Source organism: Salmo salar, chromosome 02 (assembly GCF_965601325.2).
Source record: "Salmo salar chromosome 02, fSalSal1, whole genome shotgun sequence".
Classification (NCBI taxonomy): domain Eukaryota; kingdom Metazoa; phylum Chordata; class Actinopteri; order Salmoniformes; family Salmonidae; genus Salmo; species Salmo salar.
The window spans coordinates 67,468,562-67,491,348 of record NC_138292.1 but is presented as its reverse complement, the minus strand read 5'-3'; the positions used below and the strand labels follow the sequence as shown (position 1 = coordinate 67,491,348).

The 22,787-nt window shown below is 44.9% G+C and overlaps 1 protein-coding gene across 4 annotated transcripts in view; it reads left to right on the top strand.

Moving 5' to 3' along the window:
- LOC106592053 (complement C3) overlaps window positions 1-22,787 on the top strand; it is a 33,735-nt gene that overhangs the window by 10,078 nt on the left and 870 nt on the right. For 3 of the 4 annotated variants that reach the window (XM_082966216.1, XM_082966215.1, XM_082966210.1), the window contains exons 18-43: window positions 2,831-2,960; window positions 5,566-5,634; window positions 5,762-5,891; window positions 5,980-6,152; window positions 8,793-9,000; window positions 9,804-9,889; window positions 10,279-10,418; window positions 10,816-11,025; window positions 11,151-11,217; window positions 11,324-11,410; window positions 11,664-11,943; window positions 12,398-12,557; window positions 12,813-12,929; window positions 13,162-13,315; window positions 13,439-13,602; window positions 13,890-14,045; window positions 14,231-14,290; window positions 14,427-14,517; window positions 14,619-14,670; window positions 14,859-14,946; window positions 15,628-15,717; window positions 16,115-16,220; window positions 17,642-17,731; window positions 17,947-18,030; window positions 22,220-22,300; window positions 22,550-22,697. In XM_082966216.1, the coding sequence (XP_082822342.1) occupies window positions 2,831-2,960; window positions 5,566-5,634; window positions 5,762-5,891; window positions 5,980-6,152; window positions 8,793-9,000; window positions 9,804-9,889; window positions 10,279-10,418; window positions 10,816-11,025; window positions 11,151-11,217; window positions 11,324-11,410; window positions 11,664-11,943; window positions 12,398-12,557; window positions 12,813-12,929; window positions 13,162-13,315; window positions 13,439-13,602; window positions 13,890-14,045; window positions 14,231-14,290; window positions 14,427-14,517; window positions 14,619-14,670; window positions 14,859-14,946; window positions 15,628-15,717; window positions 16,115-16,220; window positions 17,642-17,731; window positions 17,947-18,030; window positions 22,220-22,300; window positions 22,550-22,697 (3,221 nt within the window). The remainder of the gene's footprint in view (window positions 1-2,830; window positions 2,961-5,565; window positions 5,635-5,761; window positions 5,892-5,979; window positions 6,153-8,792; window positions 9,001-9,803; window positions 9,890-10,278; window positions 10,419-10,815; window positions 11,026-11,150; window positions 11,218-11,323; window positions 11,411-11,663; window positions 11,944-12,397; window positions 12,558-12,812; window positions 12,930-13,161; window positions 13,316-13,438; window positions 13,603-13,889; window positions 14,046-14,230; window positions 14,291-14,426; window positions 14,518-14,618; window positions 14,671-14,858; window positions 14,947-15,627; window positions 15,718-16,114; window positions 16,221-17,641; window positions 17,732-17,946; window positions 18,031-22,219; window positions 22,301-22,549; window positions 22,698-22,787) is intronic. The other variant, XM_082966220.1, reaches the window with a different exon arrangement.

Sequence of the window (22,787 nt, the reverse complement as noted above, 5' to 3'; positions counted from 1 at the left end):
CCTCTGACTCTTCTCCTCTGACCCCTCTCCTCTGACCCCTCTCCTCTGACTCCTTTTCCCTGACTCCTCTGACTCCTCTCCTCTGACTCCCTCCTCGACCCCTCTCCTCTGACTCTTCTGACCCCTCTCCTCTGACTCCTCTCCTCTGACCCCTCTCCTCTGACTCCTCTCCTCTGACTCCTCTCCTCTGACCCCTCTCCTCTGACTCCTCTGACCCCTCTCCTCTGACCCCTCTCCTCTGACTCCTCTGACCCCACTCCTCTGACCCCTCTCCTCTGACCCCTCTCCTCTGACTCCTCTGACTCCTCTCTTCTGACTCCTCTGACTCCTCTCCTCTGACTCCTCTCCTCTGACTCCTCTCCTCTGACTCCTCTGACTCCTCTCCTCTGACTCCTCTGACTCTTCTCCTCTGACTCCTCCTCTGACCCCTCTCCTCTGACTCTTCTGACCCCTCTCCTCTGACCCCTCTCCTCTGACTCCTCTGACCCCTCTCCTCTGACCCCTCTTCTCTGACTCCTCTCCTCTGACTCCTCTTCTCTGACCCCTCTCCTCTGACTCCTCTGACCCCTATCCTGTGACCCCATCCTCTGACTCCTCTTCTCTGACCCCTCTCCTCTGACTCTTCTCCTCTGTCCCCTCTCCTCTGACCCCTCTCCTCTGACCCCTCTCCTCTGACTCTTCTGACCCCTCTCCTCTGACTCCTCTCCTCTGACCCCTCTCCTCTGACTCCTCTGACCCCTATCCTGTGACCCCATCCTCTGACTCCTCTGACCCCTCTCCTCTGACCCCTCTCCTCTGACCTCTCTGACCCCTCTCCTCTGACCCCTCTCCTCTGACCCCTCTCCTCTGACCCCCTCTCCTCTGACCCCTCCCTCTGACCCCTCTCCTCTGACTCCTCTGACTCCTCTCTTCTGACTCCTCTGACTCCTCTCCTCTGACTCCTCTCCTCTGACTCCTCTCCTCTGACCCCTCTCCTCTGACCCCTCTCCTCTGACCCCTCTCCTCTGACTCCTCTGACTCCTCTCCTCTGACTCCTCTCCTCTGACTCCTCTCCTCTGACTCCTCTCCTCTGACCCCTCTCCTCTGACCCCTCTGACTCCTCTGACTCCTCTGACCCCTCTCCTCTGACTCCTCTGAATCCTCTGACCCCTCTCCTCTGACTCCTCTCCTCTGACTCTTCTCCTCTGACCCCTCTCCTCTGACTCTTCTCCTCTGACTCCTCTGACTCCTGTCCTCTGACTCCTCCTCTGACTCCTCTCCTCTGACCCCACTCCTCTGACTCCTCTCCTCTAACCCCTCTCCTCTGACTCCTCTCCTCTGACTCCTCTCCTCTGACCCCTCTCCTCTGACTCCTCTGACTCCTCTCCTCTGACTCCTCTCCTCTGACCCCTCTCCTCTGACCCCTCTGACTCCTCTGCTCCTCTGACCCCTCTCCTCTGACTCCTCTGAATCCTCTGACCCCTCTCCTCTGACTCCTCTCCTCTGACTCTTCTCCTCTGACCCCTCTCCTCGACTCTCTCCTCTGACTCCTCTGACTCCTGTCCTCTGACTCCTCCTCTGACTCCTCTCCTCTGACCCCACTCCTCTGACTCCTCTCCTCTGACCCCACTCCTCTGACTCCTCTCCTCTGACCCCCTCCTCTGACTCTCTGACCCCTCTTCTCTGACCCTTCTCCTCTGACTCCTATCCTGTGACCCCATCCTCTGACCCCTCTCCTCTGACCCCTCTCCTCTGACTCCTCTCCTCTGACTCCTCTTCTCTGACTCCTCTCCTCTGACCCCTCTCCTCTGACTCTTCTCCCCTGACCCCTCTCCTCTGACCCCTCTTCTCTGACCCTTCTCCTCTGACCCCTCTCCTCTGACTCCTCTGACCCCTATCCTGTGACCCCATACTCTGACCCCTCTCCTCTGACTCCTCGCCGCTGACTCCTTTTCTCTGACTCCTCTCCTCTGACTCCTCTCCTCTGACTCCTCTCCTCTGACCCCTCTTCTCTGACTCCTTTTCTCTGACTCCTCTCCTCTGACTCCTCTGACCCTTCTCCTCTGACTTCTCTGACCCCTCTCCTCTGACTCCTCTGACTCCTCTCTTCTGACTCCTCTGACTCCTCTCCTCTGACTCCTCTCCTCTGACCCCTCTCCTCTGACTCCTCTGACTCCTCTCCTCTGACTCCTCTCCTCTGACGCCTCTCCTCTGACTCCTCTGACCCCTCTCCTCTGACTCCTCTCCTCTGACCCCTCTCCTCTGACTCCTCTCCTCTGACTCCTCTGACTCCTCTCCTCTGACTCCTCTGACCCCTCTCCTCTGACTCCTCTGACTCCTCTGACCCCTCTCCTCTGACTCCTTTGACTCCTCTCTTCTGACTCCTCTGACTCCTCTCCTCTGACTCCTCTCCTCTGACTCCTCTCCTCTGACCCCTCTCCTCTGACTCCTCTGACTCCTCTCCTCTGACTCCTCTCCTCTGACTCCTCTGACTCCTCTCCTCTGACCCCTCTCCTCTGACTCCTCTCCTCTGACTCCTCTCCTCTGACCCCTCTCCTCTGACCCCTCTGACTCCACTCCTCTGACCCCTCTCCTCTGACTCCTCTGACTCCTCTCCTCTGACTCCTCTCCTCTGACTCTTCCTCTCTGACCCCTCTCCTCTGACTCCTCTGACTCCTCTCCTCTGACCCCTCTCCTCTGACCCCTCTCCTCTGACCCCTCTCCTCTGACCCCTCTCCTCTGACTCCTCTGACCCCTCTTCTCTGACCCTTTTCCTCTGACCCCTCTCCTCTGACTCCTCTGACCCCTCTCCTCTGACTCCTCTCCTCCGACTTCTCTGTGCCCCCGTCAGATCTGGCAGGTGGTGGAGGGGGGGGACATAGGCTGTACCCACGGTGGGGGCAGCAACAGCATGGGTGTCTTCACTGACGCTGGACTACTGTTTTACTCCAACACTGGTGGAGCCACCTCTTCTAGACAAGGTAGCACACAACGCAGGCGCACATACACAGACAGACAGACAGACATACACAGGAAGAGCCACCTTCTTCTGGTTAATATGAGGAAAGAGGGTAACATCAGTCCTCTAATGGTTAATATGAGGAAAGAGGGTAACATCAGCCCTCTAATGGTTAATATGAGGAAAGAGGGTAACATCAGTCCTCTAATGGTTAATATGAGGAAAGAGGGTGACATCAGTCCTCTAATGGTTAATATGAGGAAAGAGGGTAACATCAGTCCCCTAATGGTTAATATGAGGAAAGAGGGTAACATCAGTCCTCTAATGGTTAATATGAGGAAAGAGGGTAACATCAGTCCTCTAATGGTTAATATGAGGAAAGAGGGTAACATCAGTCCCCTAATGGTTAATATGAGGAAAGAGGGTGACATCAGTCCTCTAATGGTTAATATGAGGAAAGAGGGTAACATCAGTCCTCTAATGGTTAATGTGAGGAAAGAGGGTAACATCAGCCCTCTAATGGTTAATATGAGGAAAGAGGGTAACATCAGTCCTCTAATGGTTAATATGAGGAAAGAGGGTAACATCAGTCCTCTAATGGTTAATATGAGGAAAGAGGGTGACATCAGTCCTCTAATGGTTAATATGAGGAAAGAGGGTAACATCAGTCCTCTAATGGTTAATATGAGGAAAGAGGGTAACATCAGTCCTCTAATGGTTAATATGAGGAAAGAGGGTAACATCAGTCCCCTAATGGTTAATATGAGGAAAGAGGGTAACATCAGTCCTCTAATGGTTAATATGAGGAAAGAGGGTAACATCAGTCCCCTAATGGTTAATATGAGGAAAGAGGGTAACATCAGCCCTCTAATGGTTAATATGAGGAAAGAGGGTAACATCAGTCCTCTAATGGTTAATATGAGGAAAGAGGGTGACATCAGTCCTCTAATGGTTAATATGAGGAAAGAGGGTAACATCAGTCCCCTAATGGTTAATATGAGGAAAGAGGGTAACATCAGTCCTCTAATGGTTAATATGAGGAAAGAGGGTAACATCAGTCCTCTAATGGTTAATATGAGGAAAGAGGGTAACATCAGTCCCCTAATGGTTAATATGAGGAAAGAGGGTAACATCAGTCCTCTAATGGTTAATATGAGGAAAGAGGGTAACATCAGTCCTCTAATGGTTAATATGAGGAAAGAGGGTAACATCAGTCCCCTAATGGTTAATATGAGGAAAGAGGGTAACATCAGTCCTCTAATGGTTAATATGAGGAAAGAGGGTAACATCAGTCCTCTAATGGTTAATATGAGGAAAGAGGGTAACATCAGTCCTCTAATGGTTAATATGAGGAAAGAGGGTAACATCAGTCCTCTAATGGTTAATATGAGGAAAGAGGGTAACATCAGTCCTCTAATGGTTAATATGAGGAAAGAGGGTAACATCAGTCCCCTAATGGTTAATATGAGGAAAGAGGGTAACATCAGTCCTCTAATGGTTAATATGAGGAAAGAGGGTAACATCAGTCCTCTAATGGTTAATATGAGGAAAGAGGGTAACATCAGTCCTCTAATGGTTAATATGAGGAAAGAGGGTAACATCAGTCCCCTAATGGTTAATATGAGGAAAGAGGGTAACATCAGTCCTCTAATGGTTAATATGAGGAAAGAGGGTAACATCAGTCCCCTAATGGTTAATATGAGGAAAGAGGGTAACATCAGTCCTCTAATGGTTAATATGAGGAAAGAGGGTAACATCAGTCCCCTAATGGTTAATATGAGGAAAGAGGGTAACATCAGTCCTCTAATGGTTAATATGAGGAAAGAGGGTAACATCAGTCCCCTAATGGTTAATATGAGGAAAGAGGGTAACATCAGTCCCCTAATGGTTAATATGAGGAAAGAGGGTAACATCAGTCCTCTAATGGTTAATATGAGGAAAGAGGGTAACATCAGTCCTCTAATGGTTAATATGAGGAAAGAGGGTAACATCAGTCCTCTAATGCTTAATATGAGGAAAGAGGGTAACATCAGTCCTCTAATGGTTAATATGAGGAAAGAGGGTAACATCAGTCCCCTAATGGTTAATATGAGGAAAGAGGGTAACATCAGTCCTCTAATGGTTAATATGAGGAAAGAGGGTAACATCAGTCCCCTAATGGTTAATATGAGGAAAGAGGGTAACATCAGTCCTCTAATGGTTAATATGAGGAAAGAGGGTAACATCAGTCCCCTAATGGTTGTTGTCTTAGGTCTCTCTTTATGTAGTGTTATGTTGTCTCTCTTGTTGTGATGTGTGTTTTGTCCTATATTTTTATAGGACAATGACAGCCTTTTGGTAGGCTGTCATTGTAAATAAGAATTTGTTCTTAACTGACTTGCCCAGTTAAATTAAGGTTACGTGGCCTTTGCAGAAATCCAAAGGCCATGTTTGCAATGTTCTGTTTGTTTACTGTTGCAGGGAAGATTAGTAAAAGTAAAACATTCCAGAGTGGCCCAATCATAAGTTTGAGTAAGACAGACCAGTGGGCTTGTACAGACATCTGTGTTTCTTGGTTTGTAGAACAGTTTAATTTCGTTGTTTGCCATTCCTGTGTTTCCCTCCCCTCCCTTCCATCTCTTCTGCAGGCATGCAGTGCCCAGGGAGGTCCAGAAGGAGGCGCTCTGCTGAGATGTTGCAACGCAGAACTCAACTGGGTCAGTGACAGAAAAAGTGCTATGTTCACTTTTAGTTGATGTATGGAATGATTTATTGACAGATAGGTGGATGGATTGATTGATAGATTGATGGTTCTGAGCTCTCTCCCTTCCCCTCTCCCTACAGAGAACCACTACAGAGATAAGCTGCTGCGTCAGTGTTGTAAGGATGGCCTGAGAGAGATCCCCATGCCTTACTCCTGCACCCGACGCTCCCTCTACATCACTGAGGGATGGGAATGCATCAAGGCCTTCAGGTACTGAGTTGAGTTCAATTGAGCTGAGTTGAGTTGAATTGAGTTGTTGAGCTGAAGTGAAGTGCACTGAACTGTTTGGCACTTTCAGGTACTGCTGCTCCAAGTACAGGGGAGAGGAGTTCGACACCAGACTACCCCCTACCACCACCATACCCCCTACCACCACCATACCCCCTACCACCACAGCTCAACTCAGGCTGACCCTGGACAGACACATGCTACATAGCAAACACTACTTTGGTGATTATGGGATTTCAAGAGGTAACATTGATGATGATGGACTATCTGGTAAATGAATTGTTAGGTGTTTGTGGCAGCAGTGTTGTAGTACTGGAATCCGGTCTCGAGATACATAGTGAGTGTGTCAGTCTTGTCTCAGTGTCAGGTACATTTTTACTCAGAAACAATGAGGACTCATCGTTTCTTCCCGAGACCAGCTGAAACCAGCGGAGTAAAAAACAAATAATAGTTAGCAGTTAGCGCTAGTGGTGGGAAGTTGGACTCTTTTTACTGACTCTGATCTTTCCCACTCATTCAGTCTTTCTACTAATTTCATTCATTTGCGTCACTGTTAGAGCCTCACAGTGGAGGTGTCATAATACCCGTAAAACCTAGCTGTCAAACAGGGAAATGCTTCCAATCGTTTTTCCACCATTCATTTTTCCCTTAAAGGATTTTAGAAACACTTAAAATAAGGGCTGTGTTTTGTGTAGGCTTACCCTGGCATGACGTTTTGATAACCATATAAATCTCTCTGGGTCAAGGTGGCTTTTATCAATATATTAGTCTCTATTTACTCTCAGATTCGAAACAGGTAATTAGCATCAAAGTAGACATATCATGCAAAACTACAAATCCCTGCAAGTCATCTCTAGCTGATACCTTTGCTAACATTATCAATTTATTAATTACTACATTTAGCTAATCCAGAGATTCTTACCTTTGCCTCGATTCGTCAGTCTTGTCCAGATCATCATGGCATTTGTAGTTCTTTATGATAGCCACGTTAGTTTCACCTAGTCGGCTTGGGGATTCAAACAGGTGACCTTTTGGTTACTGGCCCAATGTTCTTAACTGCGAGGCTACTTGCTGCCCCATTTCGTTCACCAAAGGGGGCTTATTGGAGCTGACATTTGTGACAGACTTGTAAACGTGTGCTTTAAGCAATGTATATTTGTTGATTGCTAGGCATACAAATTAGATTATTTCTTGATACATTTGAGACGAGGTCTAGTTGTGGCCGTCCCGGACTAGATTGTGAACGACTCTTGGAGGAATGCATTGCTTGATTACCATGAGGTTGATAAGCGCAGTCGTTTGCAAACTGCAGCACCCAAAAGATTTGTTCTCGAGTGTGAGTTTGTTGAGCAGAGGCTGTGTGTGTTTTGATTCTACAAAGCTGTGTCCATCATAACATTCAATAATCAATGAATTGCAGTTATTCTTGCACCATGTGATTCATTATCAGTTCTATTCATGTATTTTTCTTCTCTATGCTCATGATCTATTTTCCTGCAAGCATTTGACAGACAGTTGGTGGTCAAAGCACTTCTCTGGCGTCGCCGAGCCTGAAGAGTGTGTATTATCCCTGCTGTAGGGTTCATTGCGGCCAGCATTAGCAGGTCAAACAAACGACTTAAATGAACGAATCATGACTCTCGAGTCAGTCAAAAGAGTCGTTCAAAAATAATGAATTGTTCGCAAACTGCACATCACTAGTCAGCACGTAAAACAGCTTCACCAGGCCAAATATCCACACTCCTTTCATGACACATGAATATCTGATCCCCTATTGAAACCTGGGGTTCCTACTTTACTCGTAAAATTACTGTCCATTACTTTCATTGAAATATATCCTCTAACTTTGTAGTGCTCAGCAGGATTTCCTTGATTCGCTGGTAGGAAATAGTGTGGGAAATTGCTTGAAAATTGTATGCTAACTATTCGTTAGGGAAGACTGGGGGAAGCTTGTCTTTTTATGGACCTGTTTGGGTTAGTGATAACTTTTGACCTCAGCATTTATCACCATTCTGAATGTCTTAAGAATCCACATGTTCTTCTGAAATCTGAACATAGAAATACTGGACATTTTGAACTATTATTATGGTGGATTTTCATTTTTCTGGTCTCGGTCTTGACTCGGTCTTGGACCCCTTGTCCCCCTCCCGGTCTTGGTCTTGACTCGGACTGGATTTGCTCCAGTCTTGGTCTTGAATCGGTCTTGCTTTAGGTGGACTTGGTCCTGAATCGGTCTTGCTTTAGGTAGACTTGGTCTTGAATTGGTCTTGCTTTAGGTGGTCTTGGTCTTGAATCGGTCTTGCTTTAGGTGGTCTTGGTCTTGCTTTAGGTGGTCTTGGTCTTGAATTGGTCTTGCTTTAGGTGGTCTTGGTCTTGAATTGGTCTTGCTTTAGGTGGACTTGGTCTTGAATCGGTCTTGCTATAGGTGGTCTTGGTCTTGAATCGGTCTTGCTTTGGGTGGACTTGGTCTTGAATTGGTCTTGCTTTAGGTGGTCTTGGTCTTGCTTTAGGTGGTCTTGGTCTTGAATTGGTCTTGCTTTAGGTGGTCTTGGTCTTGCTTTAGGTGGTCTTGGTCTTGCTTTAGGTGGTCTTGGTCTTGAATCGGTCTTGCTTTAGGTGGTCTTGGTCTTGAATCGGTCTTGCTTTAGGTGGTCTTGAACACAACACTGTATGATGTCTTGTTAATTAATTTGAGTTGAGACTGTTGAGTCTAATTTAATTCTAACCAGATATCATTTCCGTCCAAGTGTATGTTACAGCAGAGAACTGAGCTCAAAATTATTGATAGCTCAATTAATCCATCAATCAATCGATTTATCCACCCATCCATTTATCCATCAAATCCATCAAAAAAGTTGAAACTTATTTATTTTTTGGCATCAGGTGAAGGAATTATGATGGCGTCTATACCGAGAGTGGCATACGGTCAAGCTATGGAAGGACAGAGAGGGTCTTTTGCTGAGGAAGAGGAGGAGGAAGAGGAGGATGACTTTATGGAGGAGAGTGAGGTGACAGTAAGGTCTAAGTTCTATGAGTCATGGCTGTGGAGAGACCTGACGCTGCCCAGCGTGCCTGAGGACAGCAGAGATGGGTGAGTACCTCTGTGTGGGTGTGTGGGCGGGCTGGGTCTGGTCTGGTCTGGTCCTCTCACCCCCTTATAGAAAGGGCCAGCAGTTTCCCTGCTCATAGGCTAAGACTTGGTTTGAAACTGTGTCAAAGTGCTGAACTGTACGTACTACAGGCTACTTCCTATGAGTAGGGCCAGGAGTTTTTCCTAACCACATGACCTGTCCATGGAAAACTCTTTCTGTGAGAGGTTGATCATTTTTGTGATCCCAGTCAAAAGGGGATACTGCAAGGTACTAGCAATTAAGCTAGTGTGCCTGTAGACTTACAGTCATTGTGGTAACGCTAGTTAGCATTAGCTTGCTAAACTACCTATAACTTCCTTCATACCTCACGTAGAGACACAAAAATGGTATCCACAAGTTCATCTGACTCTGGATGTATCCCTCGTAGTATCCCTTTGAAATTAAACTACCTACTCTGTAAATCCCCAGAGTTGCACCACAGTGGACTGGAGGTCACATTGAGACTGGCTGAGTTAACAGATCAGAAACAGCCTGGCCTTTTTTCATTCCCCCCCAAACAAATAAACACTGTTGCACCATCGTGTACTGTCCCAGGGATATTTGTGTGTGTGTGTTTGTGTCTTTGCGCACGCGTGCGTGACACTGTTAGAATTGTATTAGGCAACGGCATCAATCGATCACAATCCACCAGTCTCTCTCAATATTTATCTTCAAGCTAATGATTTACTGTGCTCATGTCACAAGCTGAGCTTACAAGAGGTCAACTCAATGGGCTTCATTAGTTTGGGTCTGTTCCTTACAGGTTGGCAACGCTGCATGTGGAGACCATCTTCCCAGACACTATCACCCAGTGGGGGGTACTAGCCATCAGCTCCTCACCTGTCACAGGTAGACCCTTCCCTTCCCCTGGGGTAGCCATGGTCCCAGTCCCTAAGTGCTACGCTCTATGCACTTGTTGGCAAGGTGAAACACCAATCAGAGGGCAAGGTGGAACTGTTACCATATCACTGACACCTGTCAAATCCAATCAGATCACCACATGTGCATAGGGCTTAGGATTTAAGGGGTCTATTTGGGATTGGACCTAATTCTCAGTGGTCTAAAATGGCTTCCTCTCACTGTGCCCATATTCAGTCATTTCCCAGGAGGATTCCAAGTAGTATGCTAGTGGGGATACTGGTACGATATAAGGAATACAAAATATTGCTGTACAATTCTAGCATTCTAACTAAGGCTGCTGTTGTTTGTTTAGTTCAATCATTTTGTTTTTATTCCAGGTTTCTGTGTAGCTGAGCCGTGGAACGTGCGTGCGTGGAAGCGTTTCTTCGTGGACCTGAAGCTGCCGTACTCAGTGGCGAGGAATGAACACGTGGAGATCAAAGCTGTGCTCCATAACTATGGCGATGAGGACATGGAGGCAAGCTCACCTCTGACCTCTCACCCATGACTTCTATCTAATCCTCAAGCCTTACCTTAACCATCAGGTTGATGAATTCATATCTGAGCCTGTAGATAAGAGGCAACCTCTATCTACCTACTACTCCGACTACTCCCACCCGCTAGCACCCCTCTGATCCCTTCCTGTCAGCCATTTTCTGTCTCAACCCTCCTAACCCTCCCATTACTGTCAGCCATTTTGTGTCTTGACCGTTCCAGTTTCCTCCTCTTTTCAGCTTACCTAGAAACAATGGTGCTACTGAAGACGGAGGACATGTGCTGTCTGGCATTCAATGAGAAATCCACCCAGTTCTGCTCACTTCCTCTCAGCCATTTTGTGTCTTGACCATCTCCATTTCCTCCTCTACTCAACCCAGGTTAAGGTGGTGCTACTGAAGACGGAGGACATGTGCAGTGTGGCGTTCAATGAGAAACACACCCAGGAGGTGACATTGAAGGGCAGCTCATCCCTGGTGGTTCCCTACACCATCATACCGTTGAAGGCCGGAGAGATGCTACTGGAGGTCCTTGCCATGGCCAAAGGGTTTATGGGTAGCGACGGGGTCAAGAAGAAGCTACGCGTGGTGGTGAGTGACTATTTCAGATGTTAGTTAAAAAACATCTCTCTCTATATATAGCGACTGTGAATCAGTGTCCTTACCTAAGATATGAGGACCAGTATCTCTAACCTGTTTTCAAAACCCTCTAACAGGTGGAAGGAGTGCAGAAGACTAAAGTGCAGAGTTTTGTATTGAATCCTTCTGCCAAGGGAGGGAACGGTGAGTAGAACTAAGACATTCATCATCTCTAACCCTAATGCTTACCATTACCATGTCCCCTTTAGAAACAATCTTTACTAAGTCTTCTTACTATGTTTCCCCCCAGATGGGAGGCAGGTAGTGGAGGTGGACAAAGTGGTGCTGGGCTCCCTGGTTCCAAACTCTCAACCAGAGACATTTATCAACATCAGGGGTAGGCCTAACTGAGAAACAAGGTTTAAGTTATTACACAGAAGTGGTGGCTGGCTGGTGCCTCTAAACCTTTGGGTTGGTTATGGGCATTGTGAAGCCAAAGCAACTGTGTGGACATATAACCTATTCTATTCCATTCCTTCCATTCTGCTCTCTCCGCTCTCTACTCTACTCTACTCTACTCTGCTCTGCTCTGCTCTACTCTACTCTGCTCTGCTCTGCTCTGCTCTGCTCTGCTCTGCTCCTCCCACCAGGTAACCTGTTGGCTGACACCATAGACAACAGTATCAGCAGTGACTCTCTGGCCTCTTTGATCCGTATGCCTGGTGGCTGTGTGGAACAGAACCTAGCCAGCATCACCCTGCCTCTTATAGCCACTGTCTACCTGGACCGTTCCAACGACTGGGAGACTGTAGGGGTGCAACGCAGGCTGGAGGCCATCAACTACATACAGAAAGGCTACCAGAAGCAGCTGGTGTATAAGAAGAAAGATGACTCTTACCCCCCCTACAGGAATGAAGGCACAAGCACATGGTATTGTTCAAATACATAGAAGAAGAAGAATGTGTATCATATCATGTATTCAATCACAGAGTAATCTAAATAATACAATGGATTGTATTTGTAACCCTCACACCCTCTCTCTCTACTTCCTCCCTTTTCTCTCTCTTTTTCTGTCTCCCTCTCCCTCCCCCTCCACCTCTCTCCCTTCCCTTCCCCTCCACCTTCTCTTTCCCCCCTCGACCTCAACCTCTCCCCCTTCCTCCACCCTCTCCTCCCTCCCCCTCCACCTCTCTCCCGTCTCCTCCTCTCCCTCCACCTCTCTCCCTTCCCCTGCACCCTCTCTTTCTCCCCCTCTCCCTCCACCTCTCTCCCCTCCCCACCACCCTCTTTCTCTCCCTCTCCCTGCCCACCATCTCTTTCTCCCCCTCTCCCCTACCCTCTCTTTCTCCCCCTCTCTCCCCTATCCCCCCACCCTCCCCCATAGGATCACAGCGTATGTAGTGAAGGTGTTCTCTATGGCTCGTCCGCTGGTAGGAGTGAGTGAACAGGATGTGTGTGGTCCTCTCCTCTACCTGCTCAACAACAAACAGCAGATCACTGGATCTTTCAGAGAGGACAACCCTGTCTACACTACTACTATGACAGTAAGAAAGAGACACACACACACACACACACACACACACACACCCGAGTGGATTCAGAAGCACGCGCGCACAAATACACACATAGACTGATGTGTGCACACATTCACACTCTAACAGACAGAGAGAGATCTGGGACTGAACTCTTATAACAGCTTCTCTCTTCTCCAGGGTGGGGTGCAAGGTGCAGAGTCTCAGTCCACTCTGACAGAGAGAGATCTGGGACTGAACTCTTATAACAGCTTCTCTCTCCTCCAGGGTGGGGTGCAAGGTGCAGAGTCTCAGTCCACTCTGACAGCCTTTGTCCTGATAGCCATGACTGAAGCCACCAAGGATAAGGAACTCAACTGCAATGGAGCTGGCCAAACCATCAAGGTAAGCCGGTCACATAACCGGCAGAAACTGTTATATTGGGACGGGAGATAAGTAAGTTATTTATTTTTATTTAACCTTTATTTAACTAGGCAAGTCAGTTAAGAACAAATTCGAGTCGTGCCGACTCTTTTGTATTAAATTTCAGGTTCATTCTTTATCTCTCTGCTCATATAAGAATGGAATTAATAAGCAGCCAATGGATAGACAGTGAAGTTGTATTCTATTGTATTAGAATGGGATCCAGAATGCTGCCAACTATCTGAGGAGCGCGTATAGTAGTCTGAAGAGGCCCTACTCTCTGGCCATCTCTGCCTACGCTCTGTCTCTGGTTGACGAGGCACCTTCACTGTTCTTAAAAACCCTGCTACTCAAAGCTGCATCTCCAGGTAGGGAAATGTCTGTCTCTGTTTCTCTCTCTCTCACCCCCTCTATTCTCTGCTGTGCTTCACTGTTATTCTCTCCCCCTCTCCCCTCCCCTCCCTCCTTCCTCCCTCTCTCCCCTCCTCCAGACGGGACCCATTGGCCAGACAGTGAGAACCGCCTCTTCACTCTGGAGGCGACGGGCTACGCCCTGCTAGCCCTGGTGAAGAGTAGTCACATGACTGAAGCCGCTGCACCTTTCGAGTGGCTCAACGAACAGCGCCGCAGGGGCGGGGGCTACGGCTCCACACAGGTACTGAGCGACATCACCGGAAACAAGTATTGCATGATGTCAGTGAGCTGAGTTTATGTCAACAGTGTTATTGCAGGTTGTCACTAGCCAGTCCACTAGCCAGTTGCCCTCCGCCATTTGGATCTCCACACAATCCAGTATATATTTTATAATAATCTCTCTGCTTCCTCTCTCTCTTCCCTCTCCTCTCCTCCCCGTCTCTCTCTCCCCTCTCTCTTCCTCCCCTCTCGCCCTTCCCCTCTCCTCTCTCCCTCCCCCCTCTTTGGCTCTCTGTCTCTCTCCCCCAGCCCACCATGGTTGTTCTGCAAGGTCTGTCTGAGTACCTGATAAAGAAACCTCCTCCCAATGACCTGAGTCTCCAGGTGGACCTGAGCATCCAGGGCCGCAGAGACCAGCGCTTCCACTTCGACCCCAGGACCGCCTACGTGGCACGCTCCTCCAGGGTAGGAGGGATGCTGTTCTCTCTCTCCCTCTCTCTCTCTCTCTCTCTCATTCTCTCTCTCTTTCACCATTTCTTCTCTCCCAACCTACCTGTATCTTATGTAAAATATGTGGCCTAGGTTTAGTAACCATGATGTATCATGTTCCTCTTTCATCATCTCTTCTCTTCTGTGGGGTTTTCACCCAGGCTCCTATAGACCAGGGATTCAGAGTGGAGGCCAAAGGGAAGGGGCAAGGTATACTAGAGGTATGACCACAACACATGTCTATGGCCATTAGTCAATGCATGATAGCAGAGCTTGTCTATGATCATTTTGTCATATTGATGTATGATGCATATTTGTTTGTGTTGTCACTTCCTGGTCTAATGACCTTTGACCTAGGTGGTGACCTACTACAACGAGCTCCCTGAGGTGCATGAGAAGAGCAGCTGCAAGAACTTTGATTTGGACGTGACCATCGCAGAATCTAGTGGTAGGTTAATCCAGCTCTCAATCTCCATTTTTATCTTAATCCCAGTCTCAAATATTAAACTCAATGTTTTTCTGACATTTTTTTTGTAACCCCGCTGACAGAAAAGCCTCCACCAGATGCAGAGAAGTCCTACAGGATCACTATTAACATCAGGTGAGATTATACTGTACAATGTTGAATATCTAGGCTACCTGGCAGTCTGTCTTTTCATACTCTCCTTTGGTCCCCTCTCTGAAACACACTAGGGGACTTACTGTTATTGGATAACACTTGAGTCTCTACTTTTTGATTCTATCTTCCTCTTCATTCTACTATTCTCTCTCTCTCTTTCCAACCTCCAGGGCACTGGGACCAAGGGAGGTCAGGATGGTTGTTCTGGACATCAGTCTCCCTACTGGGTTCGTCCCAGAGAATGAAGACCTGGAGATGGTATTGTTACAGTACAACTACTGTCATACTGGAACCCAAGTTAAAGGGATAGTTCACCCCAATTACTAAGTTACACCTTGGTTTCCTTACCCTGTAAGCCGTCTATGGACATGGTATGACAGCACTCCATGCTTTGGTTTTATTTCCCTGGCACTGTTTCCAAATGTTAACGTTTTAGCATGTGTAGCACAAATCCAATTCAAGTCATGGGACCGATATGTTTTTATTTTTTTCGCACATCGTGTCCAAATCATCGGAAAGTATCTAACATTTATTGTGAAGCTCAACAAGGTCACTTACAGATGATTTGAACATGATGCCCAAAAATGCTAATATCGGACCCATTACTTTAATGAGATTTGCGCCACAAATGCTAAATGTTAAAGGGGATTTGTGCTACATATGCATTTGGAAACAGTGTCAGGGAAACTAAACCTAAGCATGGATTGCTGTCATACCTTGTCCATAGACTGCTTACAGGGTAAGGAAACCAATTGTGTCATTTAGGTGAACTATCCCTTTAATCCACTTGTAATGCTCATGTGTCTCCGCTAGATGGCTCTCTAACTGCATGTCTGGTCTTTGACTCAATGTCCAACTTGATTTAAACTGTGTGTGTTAAGTGTAGCTTATTGTGACCATGTGCATATTGAAAATGTTTGTTTGTTTGTTTGCCTCCAGCTGACCAACTCAGTGGACCGTTACATCAACAACTTCCAGATAGTGGACAACCTGAGTGACAGAGGCTCCCTCATCATCCACCTCTTCAAGGTACCAGAACAGATCTAGGATCAGCTTTCCTCCACTAAATCCTAACTTTTTAGGTGGGATCTTAGGTCAGTGTGAAGGGGTAACTTCCTTCCTTTTCATCATTCACCTGTTCAAGGTACTGGAACCATAGAAATAGAATCTCAATAGAATCTCATTCTATTTATATGACCTGAACGTAGAGAGACAAGCGTTGCCATGTCAACCGTAGTTGACTGGTCAGCATTTTTTCACTCTGTCTGGGTAGAGGTTGTCTGTGGCCTGTAGGCACAGATCTAGAATCAGCTTTCCCTCACCAAATTTTAAAGGTGAAAGGCAAACTATTAACTCAAAACTGGCCTTAGATCAGTGTACAGAGGTAGCTTCATTGTGCTCTCCTGTGGTCTACCTGTGCTACCAGGTGTCCAACAAGGAGACTGAGACCATCATCTTCCGACTGCAGCAGACATTTAAAGTGGGACTCCTCCAGCCTTCATCTGTTACTGTCTACGAGTACTACAACCCAGGTAGATACTGTTCCTGTCTATGAGTACTACAACCAGGTAGATACTGTCACTGTCTATGAGTACTACAACCCAGGTAGATACTGTTCCTGTCTGAGTACTACAGCCAGGTAGATACTGTCACTGTCTACGAGTACTACAACCCAGTAGATACTGTCTATGAGTACTACAACCCAGGTAGATACTGTTCCTGTCTATGAGTACTACAGCCAGGTAGATACTGTCACTGTCTACGAGTACTACAACCCAAGTAGATACTGTCTATGAGTACTACAGCCAGGTAGATACTGTCACTGTCTACGAGTACTACAACCCAGGTAGATACTGTCTATGAGTACTACAACCCAGGTAGATACTGTTCCTGTCTATGAGTACTACAGCCAGGTAGATACTGTCACTGTCTACGAGTACTACAACCCAGGTAGATACTGTTCCTGTCTATGAGTACTACAGCCAGGTAGATACTGTCACTGTCTACGAGTACTACAACCCAGGTAGATACTGTTCCTGTCTATGAGTACTACAACCAGGTAGATACTGTCACTGTCTATGAGTACTACAACCCAGGTAGATACTGTCTATGAGTACTACAACCCAGGTAGGACTATGGACTCAGACAAGGTTTGTTTTGACTAGATTACATATGCCCTCGAACAAGAGAAGCTATCTAAAACATTGGAGTTGATCATTTCTCTCTGTCTGGTGGAGAAATGTTAACATAGCGTGTCTCTGTCTGGTGGAGAAATGTTAACATAGCGTGTCTCTGTCTGGTGGAGAAATGTTAACATAGCGTGTCTCTCTGTCGGGGGGAGAAATGTTAACATAGCGTGTCTCTCTGTCTGGTGGAGAAATGTTAACATAGCGTGTGTCTCTGTCTGGTGGAGAAATGTTAACATAGCGTGTCTCTCTGTCTGGTGGAGAAATGTTAACATAGCGTGTCTCTCTGTCTGGTGGATAAATGTTAACATAGCGTGTGTCTCTGTCTGGTGGATAAATGTTAACATAGTGTCTCTCTGTCTGGTGGAGAAATGTTAACATAGCGTCTCTCTGGTGGAGAAATGTTAACATAGCGTGTCTCTGTCTGGTGGAGAAATGTTAACATAGCGTGTCTCTGTCTGGTGGAGAAATGTTAACATAGCGTGTCTCTCTGTCTGGTGGAGAAATGTTAACATAGCGTGTCTCTGTCTGGTGGAGAAATGTTAACATAGCGTGTCTCTGTCTGGTGGAGAAATGTTAACATAGCGTGTCTCTGTCTGGTGGAGAAATGTTAACATAGCGTCTCTCTGTCTGGTGGAGAAATGTTAACATAGCGTCTCTGTCTGGTGGAGAAATGTTAACATAGCGTCTCTCTGTCTGGTGGAGAAATGTTAACATAGCGTCTCTGTCTGGTGGAGAAATGTTAACATAGCGTGTCTCTCTGTCAGATCACCGCTGCAGTCGCTTCTACAGCCCCAAAGAGGACAAGGAGGAACTCACACAGATCTGCAGGAACAATATATGTCGCTGTACACAGGGTGAGTGTGTGTGTGTGTGTGTGTGTGTCTGTGTCTGTGTCTGTGTCTGTGTGTGTTTGTATGTATCTGTGTTTGTGTGTGTGTGTGTGTGTGTGTGCGTGCCATACATGTGTATGTGATAATGATGTGTCTCTCTCCTATTAGGTGACTGCTCTGTGTCTAAGTCCCTAACCGATCCAGTCCCCTATGATGATAATGATGTGTCTCTCTCCTAGGTGACTGCTCTGTGTCTAAGTCCCTAACCGATCCAGTCCCCTATGGAGCACGAGAGGACCATGCCTGCAAAGGATTATACCACGGTATGCTAAATCTGTTTTCACTGTAGAATATCATACACATGTTATAGACATATTATAGACACGTTATAGACATAGGCATTATAGGCATGTTATAGACATGTTATAGACATAGACATGTTATAGGCATGTTATATACATGTTATAGACATAGGCATGTTATAGGCATGTTATAGACATGTTAGACACTAGACATGTTATAGGCATGTTATAGACATGTTAGACACTAGACATGTTATAGGCATGTTATAGACATGTTAGACACTAGACATGTTATAGGCATGTTATAGACATGTTAGACACTAGACATGTTATAGGCATGTTATAGACATGTTAGACACTAGACATGTTATAGGCATGTTATAGACATGTTAGACACTAGACATGTTATAGGCATGTTATAGACATGTTAGACACTAGACATGTTATAGGCATGTTATAGACATGTTAGACACTAGACATGTTATAGGCATGTTATAGACATGTTAGACACTAGACATGTTATAGGCATGTTATAGACTTGTTAGACACTAGACATGTTATAGGCATGTTATAGACATGTTATAGGCATGTTATAGACATGTTAGACACTAGACATGTTATAGACGTCATAGACATTTTATAGACATTATAGACATGTTATAGGCATTATATACATGTTATAGACATTATAGACATGTTATAGGCATTATAGACATGTTATAGGCATTATATACATGTTATAGACATAGACATGTTATAGGCATTATAGATATGTTCTGAAAATTGTAGACATGTTATAGAAACTATATAGATATTATATACATTATAGACACGTTATATACATTATAGACATGGTATATACATTATAGACATGTTATATAAACTATATAATGTTATATACATAGACACGTTATATACATTATAGACATGTTATAGAAGCTATATACATGTTATATACATTATAGACATGTTATAGAAGCTATATACATGTTATATACATTATAGACACGTTATAGAAGCTACATACATGTTATATACATTATAGACACGTTATAGAAGCTACATACATGTTATATACATTATAGACATGTTATAGAAGCTATATACATGTTATATACATTATAGACACGTTATAGAAGCTACATACATGTTATATACATTATAGACACGTTATAGAAGCTATATACATGTTATATACATTATAGACATGTTATAGAAGCTATATACATGTTATATACATTATAGACATGTTATAGAAGCTACATACATGTTATATACATTATAGACACGTTATAGAAGCTATATACATGTTATATACATTATAGACATGTTATAGAAGCTACATACATGTTATATACATTATAGACATGTTATAGAAGCTATATACATGTTATATACATTATAGACACGTTATAGGCATGTTATAGACATAGACATATTATAGAAGCTATATACATGTTATATACATTATAGACACGTTATAGGCATGTTATAGACATAGACATATTATAGAAGCTATATACATGTTATATACATTATAGACACGTTATAGGTATGTTGTAGACATGTAATAGGCATTATACATTTACATTTACGTCATTTAGCAGACGCTCTTATCCAGAGCGACTTACAAATTACATGTTATAGGCATTATAGACATGCTATAGGCATTATAGACATGTTATAGGCATGTTATAGACATGTTATAGACAGTATAAACATGTTATTGACATGTTATAGACATGTTATAGGCATTATAGACATGTTATAGGCATGTTATAGACATGTTATAGACAGTATAAACATGTTATTGACATGTTATAGACATGTTATAGGCATTATAGACATGCTATAGGCATTATAGACATGTTATAGGCATGTTATAGACATGTTATAGACAGTATAAACATGTTATTGACATGTTATAGACATGTTATAGGTATTATAGACATAAAAACATGTAATAAAATGTTATTTGTCACATGCGCCGAATACAACATTGAAATGCCTACTTACAAGCCCTTAACCAACAATGCAGTTTTAAGAAAAATACCTAAAAAAATTAATAATGTAACAAATAATTAAAGAGCAGCAGTAAAATAACAATAGCGAGGCTACAGTTGAAGTTGGAAGTTTACATACACCTTAGCCAAATACATTTAAACTCAGTTTTTCACAATTCCTGACATTTAATCCTAGTATATATTCCCTGTCTTAGGTCAGTTAGGATCACCACTTTATTTTAAGAATGTGAAATGTCAGAATAATAGTAGAGAGAATGATTTATTTCAGATTTATTTCTTTCATCATATTCCCATTGGGTCAGAAGTTTAGATACACTCAAATAGTATTTGGTAGCATTGGCTTTAAATTGTTTAACTTGGGTCAAACGTTTCAGGTAGCCTTCCACAAGCTTCCCACAATAAATTGGGTGAATTTTGGCCCATTCCTCCTGACAGAGCTGGTGTAACTGAGTGAGGTTTGTAGGCCTCCTTGCTCGGAAACGCTTTTTCAATTCTGCCCACAAATGTTCTATAGGATTGAGGTCAGGGCTTTGTGATGGCCACTCCAATACCTTGACTTTGTTGTCCTTAAGTCATTTTGCCACAACTTTGGAAGTATGCTTGGGGTCATTGTCCATTTGGAAGACCCATTTGCAACCAAGCTTTAACTTCCTGACGGATGTCTTGAGATGTTGCTTCAACATATCCATATAATTTTCCTTCATCATGCAGCCATCTATTTTGTGAAGTGCACCAGTCCCTCCTGCAGCAAAGCACCCCCACAACATGATGCTGCCCCCCGTGCTTCATGGTTGGGATGGTGTTCTTCGGCTTGCAAGCCTCCCCCTTTTTCTTCCAAACATAACAATGGTCGTTACGGCCAAACAGTTCTGTTTTTGTTTCATCAGACCAGAGGACATTTCTCCAAAAAGTACGATCTTTGTCCCCATGTGCAGTTGCAAACCATAATCTGGCTTTTTTTATGGCGGTTTTGGAACAGTGGCTTCTTCCTTGCTGAGCGGCCTTTCAGGTCATGTCGATATAGGACTCATTTTACTGTGGATATAGATACTTTTGTACCTATTTCCTTCAGCATCTTCACAAGGTCCTCTGCTGTTGTTCTGGGATTGATTTGCACTTTTCGCACCAAAATACGTTAATCTCTAGGAGACAGAACGCGTCTCCTTCCTGATGGTATGACGGCTGCGTGGTCCCATGGTGTTTATACTTGTGTACTATTGTTTGTACAGATGAACGTGGTACCTTCAGGCGTTTGGAAATTGCTCCCAAGGTAGGCCTTGAAATGCATCCAATTGTACACCTCCAATTGACTCAAATGATGTCAATTAGCCTATCAGAAGCTTCTAAAGCCATGACATCATTTTCTGGAATTTTCCAAGCTGTTTAAAGGCACAGTCAACTTAGTGTATGTAAACTTCTGACCCACTGGAATTGTGAGTAAGTGAAATAATCTGTAAACAATTGCTGGAAAAATGACTTGTGTCATGCACAAAGTAGATGTCCTAACTGACTTTCCAAAACTGTAGTTTGTTAACAAGAAATTTGTGGAGTGGTTGAAAAACGAGTTTTAATGACTCCAACCTAAGTGTATGTAAACTTCCGACTTCAACTGTATATGCAGGGGGTACCGGTGCAAAGTCAATGTGTGGGCGCACCGGTTAGTCAAGGTAATTGAGGTAATATATACATGTGGGTAGAGTTATTAAAGTGACTTATGCATAGATAATAACAGAGAGTAGCAGCGTAAAAGGGGGGAGGGGTACTGCAAGTAGTCTGGATAGCCATTTGATTAGATGTTCAGGAGTCTTATGGCTTGGGGGTAGAAGCTGTTTAGAAGCCTCTTGGACCTAGACTTGGCGCTCCGGTACCGCTTGCCGTGCGGTAGCAGAGAGAACATTATGACTAGGTTGGTTGGAGTCTTTGACAATTGTTAGGTATTGTTATATTGTGACATGTTATAGATCTGTCACACTGAGACAATACTATACCATGTACAGTATATGGTACAGCTATAAATGAATGTTGTCCGTCAGCAGTGAAATTATCATCTAGCTCTTCATTCTTTAATTGTCTTACACTTAATTGTCCCCAAGGAACAATTTGACTATCATGTCATGTATCATATCATTGATTGAGCAGAGTGTATTTTGCTGTTCTCTGACGCTTCTCACGCTTCTGTCCTCCAGTGTACAAGGCCAAGGTCCTGAGTGTCAGCCAGAGTCAGTACGACAGATATGAGATGAAGATCACACAGGTTATAAAAATAGGTAAGCCTCCCATGTCATGTTATCTTATGTCATCTAGTCCTTCTCTGTCCTCTACCCATCTCTCCTTACCCTCGTTGTTTCAGAATGTGATGCTGAGTTAGTTCAAACATGGTTAACTCTGTTTCTCTCTCTCTCCCTCCCTCCCTCCCTCCCTCCCTCCCTCCCTCCCTCCCTCCCTCCCTCCCTCCCTCCCTCCCTCCCTCCCTCCCTCCCTCCCTCCCTCCCTCCCTCCCTCCCCTCTCTCTCTAGGAGTGGAGGAGGGGGTCAGTGTGGGTGATACTAGGGTCTTCCTGTCCCATGCTGGTTGTAGAGGAGGTCTGGACCTGAAGGAGGGTACAGACTACCTCATCATGGGGCCAAAAACTGACCTCTGGTACAAGGACAGCTCCACCAACAGGTGAGGAGAGGCAGCGACATGTTATAATGGGCTTATAGTACTGGCAAGACAAAGCAAGTCAGAGCAATGAAGTTCATGTTAATACCTGCC